At 45.2% G+C, this 14,823-nt stretch overlaps 1 protein-coding gene across 13 annotated transcripts in view; it reads left to right on the top strand.

Moving 5' to 3' along the window:
- Nucleotides 1-14,823, top strand: part of DIP2 (disco-interacting protein 2) — a 31,193-nt gene that overhangs the window by 7,414 nt on the left and 8,956 nt on the right. For 4 of the 13 annotated variants that reach the window (XM_076689945.1, XM_076689944.1, XM_076689943.1 and 1 more), the window contains exons 2-10: nucleotides 1,226-3,402; nucleotides 3,654-4,519; nucleotides 6,305-6,376; nucleotides 7,789-8,013; nucleotides 10,510-10,647; nucleotides 12,608-12,802; nucleotides 12,959-13,451; nucleotides 13,569-13,905; nucleotides 13,994-14,807. In XM_076689945.1, coding sequence (XP_076546060.1) covers nucleotides 2,579-3,402; nucleotides 3,654-4,519; nucleotides 6,305-6,376; nucleotides 7,789-8,013; nucleotides 10,510-10,647; nucleotides 12,608-12,802; nucleotides 12,959-13,451; nucleotides 13,569-13,905; nucleotides 13,994-14,807 — 3,964 coding nt within the window. In that variant the 5' untranslated portion in view covers nucleotides 1,226-2,578. Of the gene's footprint in view, nucleotides 1-200; nucleotides 3,403-3,653; nucleotides 4,520-6,304; nucleotides 6,377-7,788; nucleotides 8,014-10,509; nucleotides 10,648-12,607; nucleotides 12,803-12,958; nucleotides 13,452-13,568; nucleotides 13,906-13,993; nucleotides 14,808-14,823 lie in introns of those variants that run through there. The other 9 variants (XM_076689953.1, XM_076689952.1, XM_076689946.1 and 6 more) reach the window with 7 other exon arrangements.

The raw sequence follows: 14,823 nt of genomic DNA, 5'->3' as shown, positions 1-14,823 counted from the left end.
GTCCTTGCTTTTCCCTCGGCCCGGCCGCGCTCATTACTCTCTTCCTTGCTTATACTACTAGTGCCGCTAGTATTACCGCATCTACTTCTTCTTATTCATCCTTTGCATAATAGTAATATTATTGTAAATAGTATTCTGGTACTACTATGAATGTCTCTGTTGTAGTCTGCGCCCCCCCCCCCCCCCCCCCCCCCTCTCTCTCTGTCTAAAGCATATACCTTTGTCTTTATTTTGCCATAACTACGACGGTGTTTACGTACAATGGATAATTTTCCCGTGAAAATATCAAGGACTCGGTGCTCGTGTTACGATACTATGGATTATTATTAGTTTGTTGGTATTTGGTTAAAGAACGTATATACGTGCTCTATGTTAACCCTCGAATGGCGGTGCTTCGACTCCGAGGGTTAAGAATGCATTGTTTATCAGAAGGGAAGAGTAGACCTCAGTGTCGACAAAGTGTCGCAGGAATTCGATCGAAAGGAGTAAAGCTTGTGAAATAGCTTCACGTGGGCGAAGAATACGACTACATTATTCCCTTAACCCTTTTACTATGGACGACGTCCATATATGTATATACGTAATGGGAAATCGGTTGTTAATTGCAAAATGCGTATCGCAAACGACTAACAAGATTAGTAATAAGTAAATAAATTATAAATCAAGATTTAGTATATTGCAGCGAAATGTTTAACCCGCAGGTTGTTGAAATTGAACGTTGCAAGTTTTGCACCGAGAAACCGGTATCATCGCGAGGCATAAATTTCAAGCGCATTGCTTTTGAAAATCCAACATTTCATTTAGAAATCGCCAGAGATAGCGGACATTTGGATCGATCGAGATCTAACGCGTTGGCGTGTCGAAGTTTCTTCGCGCAGTCTCGAAACTGTCTTTCCCCTCTCATTCTCTCATGTAATTTCCTTTTTACCGGCGCGCAATTTCATCGTCGTACCGTGTTATAGACGAGCTCGTGATTGGAGAACGCGAATTAATGAGAATTAATAAAAAGAAAAAGTTAGGTCATGCATTGACAGTGTTAGCAAAGAAATCGAAGGAAAAAGTCTAATACGCGTGCAGCGGAATTCATCGAGCTATGACCAAAATTTTCCCTTTCTCCTCTTATGTATTGGCCTTGATCCACAAACTAAGCACTGTATACACTAATGCTTTTCTAATCTGCAAAAACGATAGCAGTCGTTTTTTACACGTAATAATATCGTTTCAGCGTAATACGCGTAGCGCGAAATTCGAACTGTCTTGCGTGTTTCAATGTGCAAACGTGTGCAAAACCGTGTTTCCTTGGTTCTGTTCGTCGAGTGCACAGTGAACGTTGAAAAGCCAGTGAAAGAAGTATCTTGGAAAATCATAATTCCTATTTCATTATCGGGTTCCATCGAAGGAGGATACGTGTTTCCCAACGCGCCGCGCAGAGAAATAATAAAAGTACACGAGAGCGGTGTAGAGCGGCGGAGTAAAGGGTGAAATCAAGTGTGTCGTAATCGTTCGAGGGGCGGAGAAAGTATCGTTCGAGATGTTTTCAACGATTCCAGATGCTCTCTAGATGAGTCCACGTTGTGTATCAAACGAAGAAAACAAAAATCGTTCTGATTTTGCATTGGAAAGAAGAAAAAAAAAAAGAGGAAAAATTCACATCGTGTAACATTTTAACGAGCTAACGTTTCTTCGGCAACCAGCCGCTTTTTGATTCCGTGATATTAATCGCGATTTTACCGCTATCGAGAAGCAACCAGCAGCTACGAGTTTCCTCGAGGCAGAACGCGGCGAGGATGATTTCGCGCGCTTTGAACAACGCTTGAAACGCGTGACGAGTCGAGTTTAAAATCCGTCCTTCTCATCCTCGTCCTGGTCTTTGCCAGCTTAAGTTATTTTCCATGCGATTGTTGTCCGTCGAAACGGTTTTTGTCAAGGGATCGTGAATCTGTGGACGAAGGGCGAAAAGGGAAGAGTAGAAGGTCGATGAAGAAGAAGAAGAAGAAGAAGAAGACGAAGAAGAAGGAGGAAAAGGAGGTGGAGGAGGAGGAGGAACGAGGCAGCCACAGCGTCGAAAAAGGAAAGCCACGCTGATTCGCGACTGGAAGACCTCGGTGTTGCACCTTAAGATCGCAGAAACGCTCGATCGTGCGAGCAAAGGAACGAAGATACCAACGAAAGAGAGAAAAGGAGACTGGTAGTAGAACCAGTGTGGGTTCAGGTGTTCTCTGTTGCTCTTCGGCTGGCTGGAAGGACTCGCGGAGGACCAAACCAGCCCTTCGATTCTTCGCTGGCTCCTTCGAAAGGATATTTGTTTCGAATTGCGCGATAACTTGCGAAAACCGAGTCGAGGCTGAAGGGGACGGAATTGAGATTTCCATTCTCGTCGAAGGAAAATGAAACTCGAGGTCGTAATCTGCTTAGTCGTAAAATTCATATTGCAAATGATTCGAGCAGCTTGATCGGTGTGTAGACTAATCAAGAGACAAGGCAAGATCCTATACATATGGAGATACTGGAAGAAAAAATCGCGAAGACGAAACGGCGAAAGGATAAAATGCCAGCTGACGAGTCGACGATTTGAACGATGAGACCGTTGTCCTTCGAGAACTTGAGGAGGCTCGTGGGTCGCAAGAAGGACCGCAACGAGCCGTCCTTCAAGCGTAGCGAGTCCTTCAAGAGGATATCGATAAGAAAAAGTTATCTAGATCGAGGCAAACGTCGTAACAAGCTTCAGAAAAGCTTGGAACCGACGACCGTTGTTCCTCCTACCATCGATACAAATTCGAACGAGAAACCGATCGAGAAGAGTGTCATTAAGGATCAGAAAGCGAAGAAACTTCAGGATGACACGTTGACTCGCGAGTCCATTAGTTACGACGAATGGTTGCAAGGTGTCAGTTCGTCCTCGCGGGAGAAACTCGACCAGGTGCATCGGGAGCAACAGCAGAACAAGCAAAACAGGCAACATGGCGTGGCGAAGAGTAAAACTAGCAGCAAGTTTCAAAAGCAGAACGATGCCGATCACGTGGCTGAAGATTTGAAAGTTCTCGAGCTGAATGGATCGCCGGTGTTGCACGCGAAATCGTTTAAAATTTCGGGTGAAACTGTTCAGGAGAAAAGCGGTAGTCAGCAGGATATTCTGCAGATTCAGGAGCCTTCCGTGGAAGGACCTCCTAGTGTTAGCATAAGTTTGGGTAGGATTTGGAGGGACGCGGTACCGGTACCGTTTCCTTCGCCGTCTGGACCATCGGTTCACCATTCTTTGGACAGTGCTTTGAAGGAGAGGAAACCTCAGCCTACAGTGGCGAGGACGGTGTCTGCTCCGGAGAAGAGCGTTATTGGAAAGGATGCATCGTCCGCGTTTGGCTTTTCGCTTAGGATCGCCAGGCTGGCTGATTTTCGAGCAGGGTTATTATCTAGATCGTTTTTTTAACACCTTATCGACGGAACGAACGTGCTGGGTTTTAGGATTAACGCATAGTACGACTTCCGGCGATAAGGTGTTAACTCGCTCTGGTCGACGATGAAATTGCGAAAACATCGAGTTCCTTTTGTTTTTAGAAAAATTGCGTTATGGGAGTCAATATATTATATTTTCGTCAATTTCATCGTTCGAACCTTTGCCTCACACGAACCTGAACTCGGTAACATGACTTCAGGGGTACGAGAAATGGTTTCTTTAACCGAAGAAAGTCCAAACCATCTCCGAGCATGAGCGGCGAGGGTTACTTCAGGCGAAGCAACGCTTCGAGACGATCCAGTTCTCGACGACATGGAAAACGCGCCTCACAGAAGACGAAGAAGTCGTCTCGTCCACCGAGATCGAACAGCCCGGTGTGGTTCGTTCCACCGGAAAGACGTCGTTCGAGACGTCAACGACGAGTGTGGCGAGAGATCAGATACTTTCCCGAAACGGTGGTACCCGTAGTGGAGAAAATCGACGAATGGTCGTCGAATTTATCGGACGATCAATTCGACGACGCTAAATTGCTACTTTCCGGTGATTTCAACGACAGACCGGAAGGTGGATCGAACTCTCCAGTCTCGTCCTCTTTGGGCTCGTTCTCCGCCACTTCTTCCTCGTCGTCCGCTTGCAGACCACCAAAGATCAGCGACTTCAACGAGGACAAACTGTTCTCGGAAGAATTGAGAAACAACGGTGTTCTCACGCGAAGAACCACATGGAGACCTATCACTTCCAATTATTTCGCGAGCAATCAGTTCCTCAGTTTTCTGTCGAAAGGCTCGAGCAACCTTGTTCACGGGAAAGATAAGACCAGGCCGGATTCGTTGATGTATTATAGGTATTTATCGTCCAGTGACAGCGAGACCGAAGACGAGTCGAATAAGTTTGACGGTGAACGGAGGAAAAATTCGCACGTTAATCATAGGCAGCAACAATTAAAGAGACAGAGGTCGGGACTTCGAAGAAGACCTCTCAGAAGAAAATCCCAGCTTCGAAAGGCTTCCTCTGGACAACCGGTGTTTCTTGTCAGGAAGTGCTCCTCCTTGAGGAAAAGACCTAGTAAGATTACAGAAAATTTTTAGATTAGGAAATTAGCCAAGTTTCTAGATCGATAGATCCACGCTTGTCTCCGTTTCGTCTGTTGGTTCCACGTGATGGATGTTAATTACGTAACACGTTCGCCCGATTTGGTTTCATTGCGGTTTTTACCTAGACTGAACTCGATTCGAATCCGTGCACGTACCTCCGACTAATCAATGTCTCTCGTTCGTCTCTTTATATAGGCTACCTCTATCACCGATCGGTCTTTATCCGTAAACGTTGCTCGTCTCATTTGCATCGTGGATTCATCAAGAATCTTCTGCTTTATAGACCTTTCTGTCTGTTAAACGAGTAGAAAGAATAGAAGTAGCTGGAGGGGTGAAAATTTGATAATTCATGGTAAAGCAGTGTCCCTGTTGAGAAGAACGAGGAAGTTCAATTACTTCTCGAAGAAGGGTACTTGCATTCAGCGTGCTAGCGAAGCGTTTCACGCGAGTTAGAAGACGGTGATCGCGAAGCGAACGTGTATCTCTTCGGGCTATCTAACCGCTAGTTAAAATTATCGGTACGCGGATCGACTGGTCCTTCGGGCAAAGTGCACGTTGCCCTCTCGCGGACCTACGAACGCGAACACGTCCAAGGGAAATTATTGCACGCTCGAGTTATGCTCCTGCGCGAGCATTCGAAGAATCTCTCTCGAGCCGGGGATGCTTGTGCAACCACTCTTGCGACTATTAACCCCTTAAGCGGTTGCGTACTTTACGAAGTCGATACGCAAGGAAAATCACAAATATACTTTGCGTTTTCAGGATACAAACGACTTTCGACGTAGGGAAAATTGGATTGTTCTCGTGCATGGTCTGGGTATCGTTTAAATAAATTCAGCGATATTGCTGTATGACCTAGTTTCGTTCGGTGCCGGTGCTCGAACCTGGAAAAATCGTGTCTCGGCCGTTAGCCGATCGATTCCAGGCATTTTCTCGGGTTACGAGGCGTGACGACAGCATGCCAACTCGTTTCGCATCGCTCGGGACACGTGGGCAAGCTTGTTGCTCCCTGAACATTTACAGCGCATACCATTCGAAGAATTTAGCAGACGAAAAATTACCAATTCAAATCGTTTCTTCTTCTACCCTTATGACCCTCCCCCGTTCCCTCGCGACAGGAACCTAAACGTATCGATTCGCTAAAATTTATCGTGCTTTCCATCCTCCACCGTGCGTATCGTTCGATATCCTGCAATCATTGATCGCGTGTTCTCGGAGAGTTAAAAAAAAAAAATAATAAAAGAGTTAGCGAAGATCGAATTAGCCTGGCCTCCGAGCAATAGCTAAATAAGAGAGTTCAATTTCTCAACGATCATTTCCATTGAACCGATTTCCATCGAGGCTGAAAAAGGACGTCTTTCGATAGCTCCCTGTTTGCGATCGATCTCGTTTCGGATAATTTCTTGGTTGCACGAAAGCCGAAGGAATTTCGAGGACGATCGGTGAACGCGTCCAGCTGTTCGTACTACTAGAAACTACTCGCTGTTTTAAACACCTGGCTAAACGCGAGCTCGCCAAACGTGACAAATGAAATTTACCGAGGAATACGATTCCCAAGACGATCCAATACTGCAATATCCTAACGAGTATCGTTAAAATCCTTGTTATTTAATTACTCGATGATGGAAAAGTGTTATAGCGCTCCTTTAACCTCTCGCCTTATGATTTTTCTTCTTTAACGATCCTTGGACTATGCATATTACAATCTATGTAAATTGCATGCTGTTAGTTTATTCGTGTGGATTTCTTGTTTCAGGGGACATTACACAGAAGGGCTACGAAAAGAAACGGACACGTCTACTACAGCAATATGCCTCGAAGCAGCTGGGTGAGTGAAACTTTTTCTTTTGCTCGCAAGAAATTGTAGCGAACCAGTCATGCTCATCATCATTTCATTCTTACCATCCGGATGAGAAGCTTGCGACGATGCAATTTTTTTCTTTTTTATTTCATCTTAATATCGTTTCCTATTTTGCCTACTGGAACGTTTTACTTTTACCAACGGCCAGTTTCTAACTTTCTGATTACAGGAAATCAGAATCGTGTTTAATAAAAGAAACGAGTGTGGGGTGATAATAGACGTCCAGTGTAATGAAGCGTTTATGAAAATTATGTCACCGTTATCGTTATTTACGTAAGGTCGACTCTGATAAGGGGCTTTTTTCCGGAAATATGAAAAAAAAAAAAAAATTGTCGCGTAAAGCTTCTCGTCCTCGTGGACCGTGTTACACGCGCGATAATCTCGCTTATTGCGCCACGTATCCAGACGTACAACCGGTCTCTCTCTCATTCTTGTAATATTAATCGCGTTCCGATTCTCAAGAGACAACAGAGCCTGACGCATTCTCCGCACAATGCTAGCCAGATGCAATCGTGTAATGGGAATAAAAAAAGAAACGAAGAAGAGGACACGCGAACGCGCGTGTATTCTTCATCGTTTCAAACAACGTTTTCCATCCGTCACCTACCACCGGTTTTTCTTCTCTCTTACGCAATATCTTCTTATCATTGTACAGACAAGAAGGCCTTCGTAGCCGCTGCGCGACCGTATACCACAGATTTTTCCAACGATTTAACGACCGTGTCGCTCTCCTGACACTTCTATGTGCAATTTTGCAATTGGCCAACGAGTCTGTAACGCGCTATGAATACGTTTCCTTCGCGTTTCTTTAGGAAAATGTCTTCATCATATTTTCCTTCTGAAAGTATATTAGATGCATCCTATTTCCACGTTTCTCCTGAAAGGCAAAGAGGAAATAGCGTTCGTAGAAAGACGAGTAGCAGGATCGCACCTTTGGCCGCAGCTGCAATCGGTCGAACTGGCAATCGGTTCTAGCATATACATACTGTTTAACTGTACCTGCATGCGGAAGAGCCACTTCCGCGTTATCCGCTCGTTATACGCGATGTACATCTGCTATTGTCGTGTGCGCGACACGGAGTAAAGACAGTTTTCCAGTTACTTCAAGTCACGCTCCATTCGCGATTTTCTAAACGTTTCCTTTGGCATCAAAACTCGCTGTTTTCTTCTATTCTCCGTTTATAAATAGTGACTCTATAATTTTGCTATGTATATAGATATTATTTTGCGATATTTTAAATCTACGGTATACCGGTGGAAACGAACACCGAATGGAAAACAAAGCAAGTTTCCCCTTGCCCTGAGAATCGGAACGAGAAGAGTCTGGAAAAAGGAGGGTGGCATTTTTTTCTGCATATGCACGCGTGTGTGACACACAGGGGCTGAAAACGATGGAGGAGGAGGTGGAGGAGGTGGAGGTGTCTGCGTCCTCGGTATCACAGGGGTGGAGAGAACGGGTTATGGAAGCGGTGGAGGTGGTGGAGGTGGTGGTGGTGGTGTCGTTGGGGGTATCGGCGTCGGCGTCGGCGTCGGTGGCCGACCGCAGCCACGTGCACGTCGCACGCAACGCCGTGTCACGCACAACGAGAAGCGCTATCATTCAGGTAGCGCGACCCATTGCACGATTCAAACATATTCATTTTTTCATTCCTCCATTTTATTTTACCTTTCGTTGTTTATTCGTAACACGCCTAGAGAATTAGAATTTTTAGCTGCGGATGAAAACAGGATCTACTTAGCTACTTCGCTAGTAGAAATATATTTCTCGTTAGACTACAAATGTTGGTACGTTCATCGAGCAGTGTGCATTTTGGACTGTTTTCCATCTTTATTCATTTTTATTTCGATCTGTGTAGAATCTTCTGTTTTCAGTGTTTGTTTTTTAACGATCAGATGGTTTTTTGTTCTTACCCCCTTTGTTCGTTTTTCTTTGTCGTTTAGTCCTGTGTTTCGTCTGACCAAAAAGGAGAATACGAAATCTGATTTCCAGTGTATTATTTTATAAATTTTATTTCGATCAACGGATCGTGGCTTATTTGGAGTAAGCTTGATTAAATAAGGATCAATTCGGGAGGAAAGGTGTAAACGATTCGTAAATGTTCTCGAATGAAGATATTTATTGAAGGATTGTTTTTACACGCGAAATAAGAGAAATTTATGAGAAATGCAAGCAGCAGACGAGGATTCGTGAATAGCTGACAAGCTGTCGAGTACTCGTTGGATAATTGCGATGCCGTTGGTCCTCGTCTCTTAATTAAGCGACGGGACCCTCGGGGTTCGCACTTCACGAACACTGCATCTGCTTCGACTGCTCGTTGGCGAAATTTTTTCCTTTTTCTTTTTTTCGCGAATCCAATCAAACGACAGCCTTCTCATGATAAATGCTTGTTGATCTTTGAATCAAGTCAAAATCAGACTACTGGAAATCAGATTTCTCATAGAAAATTGTATATTATTATTCAATTAGTGAAATTAGTATCGTGTAAATAGCGTGTACGATCGTTTTAGTAAATTGATCGCCCATTGTAAATTGTGCACGGTTTAGATTTTTATAAACGCACGTGCATTATTGTTCCTAATTATCTGGATATTTTTATTGCACGCATTGGGAAAAGATTGATTTTTACACAGTTTTTTATCGAGTATCCAGATACTTACGAGTAATAGTGTAAATAAAATTAAAATTTAGTCAATTCACTTCTTTAGTTTCAATTAAGTTAATCATTTTTCACGTTCCCTCTGAAAAATTGATGAAATTTTCGCAGAGGGACACATGATCGAATCATAACTCAAGCCATCATCATTTCACGTTTCACGATTCATCAATGATTAGTCGTCATTGTCTTTTACCTTGATGTAGCTCGCTTGCTTTTGTAATCCCTCGTGCGTGTATACCGATTCGAGCAGAGACGCTTTTATACCTTTAGATACCTTTGTAATTTGATTTAGCCGGGACCGGTTGTTCCACCTTCGGGTGACTCGAGATAGCAAGCAGCCATTCCTCGAGGCATTCTATCCGCAAATGCCTTGATTTTTTTTACATATTGATTGTCAATCGGCTGGAACATTGCCGATTCAACGATACGCCCCCGCGAACGTCAAAAATTCCATATACAGGGTGTCTCAAAAGAGATTGCACGATATACAACGTTTTTGAAACACCCTATAAATGGTTAAATCATAAAACATTGCCATCTAAAATTATTTTTGACTCATTAAAGATGGCTCACGAGATATTCTGTATTTTTTTTTCTATTATTTTTTCTTCTCATTTATTTCTGATAACCAGTCTGAAAAATGCACCGACTCATTTAGGGTTCGATAGGGTTAGGCGACGTCGAGTCCGACTCGCCACAGCACTGCAAAGGGTTAACGCGTTTATTAATGAAATATAATCAAGACTTTTGATTGATCGTCTAAGAAAAGAAATATAGATCACAAAGGGTTAATAGAAGGGTTAAGAGCTGGTGTAGAATTCTTCTGGTTACGCGAAGGTAGTCCCTTTGCCGAGATTAAGTCGCCTCACAGCCTACCTCCTCTTCCGACCTCCCTGCGCTACTGCAGACCTGCGAACAATCGATAAAAGTGAAATCGTTCGTCGCAGTTTCCGAAGGTGGAACGACCGATCGTATACGGCGCCCTGTACAAAAGCCTGTCCGAAAGAAACGATTCCCTTTGTATTCCCTTAAAATCACTCGACTGTAATTACGTTCATTTTTGTGATTAGAGCTAATACATTCACAGAATAGCAATGCCCCTTGCACTAGTATCTACACTGTTAATGTTAATGAACAAAGGTTGTGGGTGTAATTTTGCAAGCATCATAGATTTTTGTCATCGTTCGAGCACAGAGCTAATAACAATCTTTTTAATTGCAATCTCTGGAATCCATTTGTTCAATTAGCAAGTTTATCCTGCTAGTGCGTTTACCTCATAAAACAAGCATAACAACACGGTTCCAAAGTGTATCGTTTCTTTGTACATATTAAAACGATATAGTCAGCCGTAGCTGATAGAAGAAAAGATCGTAGCTCCTTGCCGATCCTGGTAGATCTCCTTTCTTTGTCTATGTGGCGTTGTTGTTGTTGTGTTGCATGCAGGAGGCCGGCTAGTACCTGGCGGGATTGCCAGTCCCCCGGGATCTGGCGGCTCCACCGGAAACACCGGGAACTCGAACTCGGCGGCTGCGAGACGCGGCAATCGCAGACTGACGCGCAATGAGAGCCGCTATCATTCCGGTGAGTACATCAAAGCTGGACCATTTTCAAACGACCAGAAGAAGCCTGTTAACGACTCCTTAACTTAACACGTTCGCTGTGCGCCGCAATCGTTGCCCGATCGAGCACGCGATATCGAGTGAGCAACAGCGAACGTGTGTCAACCCTTTGGACGACGATTTCATCCATGCGTTATCCTTTTGTTTATTCGAACTATAGCCCCTGATGTTACGATACGAAACGGCTTTATTTTCTGCTTTTTATTTTTCACCTTGGCCCTTTTCCCTTCGATCGTTAAACTCTTCTGCGAGAGGCGAGCGTGCTTTGTAAGAGTTTCCCTTTTGTCGTTGGTGCGATAGTGTGCGTTCAGCTTTGTTACAGCTTCGAGGAGAAGAATTGAAATAGTGTATGAAATACTTAGGCTTAAATATCAGTACGGCGGAATTCAACTGGTTGAAGCCTTGTCGAGGCAACCGCTTGAAGACACTTACATTTTATGGGAGAATTAACAAGGAGGTCGTTGTCCAAGGGTTAATCCAGCAACCGTAGAAACTAGAGACGCGACAGACTCTCGATCAATAAAGTCCCATATGCGTACAGTCGACGTTTAAAAGCGAAGATTTCAGCGATTGATCGAGAGTAAGTCGCACGACAATTATACGTAAACGATATCAGAAAAATAAAGGAAATTTCGCTAGATTCTACGCGTCTGAATAATTGCGCTGCACATTAAGCTCGATTAAGCTTTGTACACGGAAACATGCTTCGCGAGTGCAAGGAATGCGCTTTCGGTGCGACCGGTCTCAGCTCTTTGATAAAGCGTTTCCTGCCTCGGTACCACCACTAATTTGAAGCGTATCATAAAAGCTACGCCGATTCGTCGGATAGTGCATTTCAGAATCCTTTCGATTTCCTGCTGGTTCGTCTTTAAACGCTGACAATAAATACAAATCGATAGCGATAAACCATTTTGATAACACCGTTGACTGGCATCGATGCGTCAGTCGACGTGCTCGAAAAATAAGCTTTTTCCTCAGGTTAGAAGCTGGCATGCTGCTTGGTGCTCGTCGAAACGGAACGAAAACCGAACGAACGGTTCTTTCTGCATAAAGCCCGCATAGAAACTTCATTTATCTAGAGGCAAAGTCCGCTCGAGAGTATGGCCAGGCTCGCACCTGGTGCACCGTTACCGCTCGAAGAGGACGAGCAGGAGATAGATAAGTGGATGGCCAAGGAACGTACGCCCGCGGTTACACGCAAATATGCTCTCTAAGAGTATTCGATGCTCGATTCAACGAGTTCACACGTACCATTGAATATTCAAACGATTCTCAGAATTATTTCCTTCGTATAATATATAATGTATAATTTATTGTATTAGTTTATTTGTATCGTAGCTGTAAATTAGAGGGAAAATTCTCGAGAAAATTTGAGGAGAAAATGTTTTTCCGTGGCGTGTAACGCCGTCGATCAGAACAGGGAACGAGATATAATAGAGACGAGCAGAGCGGATTCGGTCAGCGAGTCGCTGCATTTCCGCTCGCGGTATATTTGTATCGTTATTACGACATCGTGGCAACATCAGGAGCACTCGTGCGATTAGCACGTGAGAGTGCACACGCGTGTAGCGATGGAAATGAGGACGATTCGATGCGCCGCTGCTCCTCTGCAAATATTCCGGATAAATTATTTCTTCAAAAGCAGACGGAATTTCCAGGATTCTTTTACCGTGAAACGAACCGGAGAATTTTAAAAATGGTTAGGAAAAGATAAACGAAGTTTCTGTGCTCGGCTTAAGAAATTATCAAGAATTTAAACGGCACGCGATACCCGCGTTTAACGTGTTGTTTTACACGAAAACTTTCGATCGAACATCGAGTATTTCAGGATTTTCTTGTGCGATTGTTAGAAAAAAAATGATGTAACAGAGCAGTTACGTTGATGAGAACTCGTTTGACGGTTTCACTCTGAATGCACGCAGAGGTGCGCCAGGAGGCGGTGCAGCAAGCTTTGGCGGCGATGCAGGGTCGTCCAAAGCCATCGTTGCCTATGCCGTCGAAGAGAACCTCCGTGATGGCCAGGAGTCCGGATCGTGAACGTCGCGACAGTGGAGAATCGAGCAGCGACGAGGACAGCGTGGTCACCGAAGAGAGTCCCGGTGCTGGTGGTCCAACAGGTATACTATTCGTTTAATAATTATGTAACTTGCCGTAGGATACGATGATGATGAGCTATCTTCGAAACGCGAGATTTCTTCGGTACCTGGACTATTAAAAAATTAGTTAATAGCGGATGTTAGTCATCTCGAGTGAGAGCCATGTCGGAATTGCAGGCACAGGATTGTCGGATACCAGCAGCACCGGTTCAGCACGAGACACGCCTCCGCCTCCGCGACCACCGGCTAGGAGACCTCCTGGTGCGGACATCACGGACATCGCTGAATACGCGCCCCACGCGTACTGCAATATCCAGCCTCCGGACGTAACGCACACCAGCAACACACCGTCTGCGCAGCAGTCAACCAGGCGACCCGGCGCCGATCGGGTCAATCGTTACCACGTGGTAGAGGATCAGAACAATACAGGGACTACCGGTCGTTGGAAGGTATCCGCGAAGATTCAACAGTTGCTCAACACTCTGAAACGACCGAAGCGGCGACCGTTGCCAGAGTTCTACGAAGACGATGATATAGAATTGGAGATTGCAGCTAATCCGAAGGATCCTAATGCTCCTAAACCGGAGGGTGGTTCTATGACCTCCGCGGTTGGCGAACCATTGTCCGTGGCTGCAGGTTTACCTAGATCTCTTGAGGCTGCTATACAAAGGTGAGGGCATTTATATTTTTCAACTAATATAGTTTCGTCTAAGACAACGTTTTAGCTTCCGCTTGTGAAACGGTAACAGTTTATACAGATAGCAATAAGTTTCTCGTTTATTCGTAGGTACGGTTCAGCATCGTACAAAGCACCAGTGGCAACCGTTCTAGATCCGAACGGCAAACTTTGCGTAACGCTTACCTATGGAAAACTTCTCAGTCGTTCTCATAAAATAGCCTATACGCTGCTAAACAAGGCTCTAAGTCGTGGCGGCGATTGCTGTCTGAAACCAGGAGATCGGATCGCTTTGGTTTATCCAAACAACGACCCGATTAGTTTCATGTGCGCCTTTTACGGTTGCCTCCAGGCTGGCATTGTACCTGTGCCGATCGAAGTCCCGCTTACGCGTCGAGATGCGGGTTCCCAGCAAATTGGTTTTCTCCTGGGAAGCTGTGGAATTCAGGTAGCTTCGATACTCTCCGCTATTCGATTCCCAGTGTCCCTGGTTCCCTTCGCCATAGTAAAACCCCGAATTTGAAAATCTATCGCAGGTGGCGTTGACCAGCGAGGCTTGTCTAAAAGGCCTCCCGAAGACCGCGGCTGGTGAAGTGGTGGCTTTCAAAGGCTGGCCAAAGCTCCATTGGTTTGTAACCGAACATTTAGGTAAGACACCGAAAGACTGGCTACCGCCGCCTCGATTAACCGACGACACACCAGCGTACATCGAGTACACGACTGACAAAGATGGCTCGGTGATGGGAGTGACGGTGACCAGGTCTGCGATGCTGGCCCATTGTCGAGCTCTGACCCAAGCCTGTGGTTACACGGAGGGAGAGAACGCGGTATGCGTATTGGACTTCAAACGAGAGGTTGGTCTCTGGCACAGCACCCTGACCAGCATTCTGAACGGGATGCACGTGATCTTTATCCCGTATGCCCTGATGAAAGTGAATCCAGCAAGCTGGATGCAAATGATCACGAAACATCGCGCCAGCGTGGCTGTGGTGAAGTCACGGGATCTTCACTGGGGTCTACTGGCGACCAAGGATCACAAAGATATCTCTTTGTCATCGTTGAGGCTGCTGTTGGTCGCTGACGGTGCTAATCCATGGTCCCTTTCGTCTTGCGATCAGTTTCTCTCGGTATTTCAATCTAAAGGCTTGAGACCGGACGCTGTGTGCCCTTGCGCTTCCTCCAGCGAAGCGCTCACCGTTTCTGTGAGAAGACCGGGACGGGCTGGAGTGAACGCTACTGGGCGTGGTGTATTGTCCATGTCTGGACTGAGTTACGGAGTTGTCAGGGTGGATCAGGAGAATTCGCTTACTTCTTTGACGCTTCAAGACTGCGGACAAGTCATGCCTGGAAGTTTGTATCTTAAATG

Source organism: Osmia lignaria, chromosome 9 (assembly GCF_051020975.1).
Source record: "Osmia lignaria lignaria isolate PbOS001 chromosome 9, iyOsmLign1, whole genome shotgun sequence".
Taxonomy (NCBI): domain Eukaryota; kingdom Metazoa; phylum Arthropoda; class Insecta; order Hymenoptera; family Megachilidae; genus Osmia; species Osmia lignaria.
Note: the sequence above shows the minus strand (reverse complement) of the source record. Positions and strands in the feature narration are given on the sequence as shown.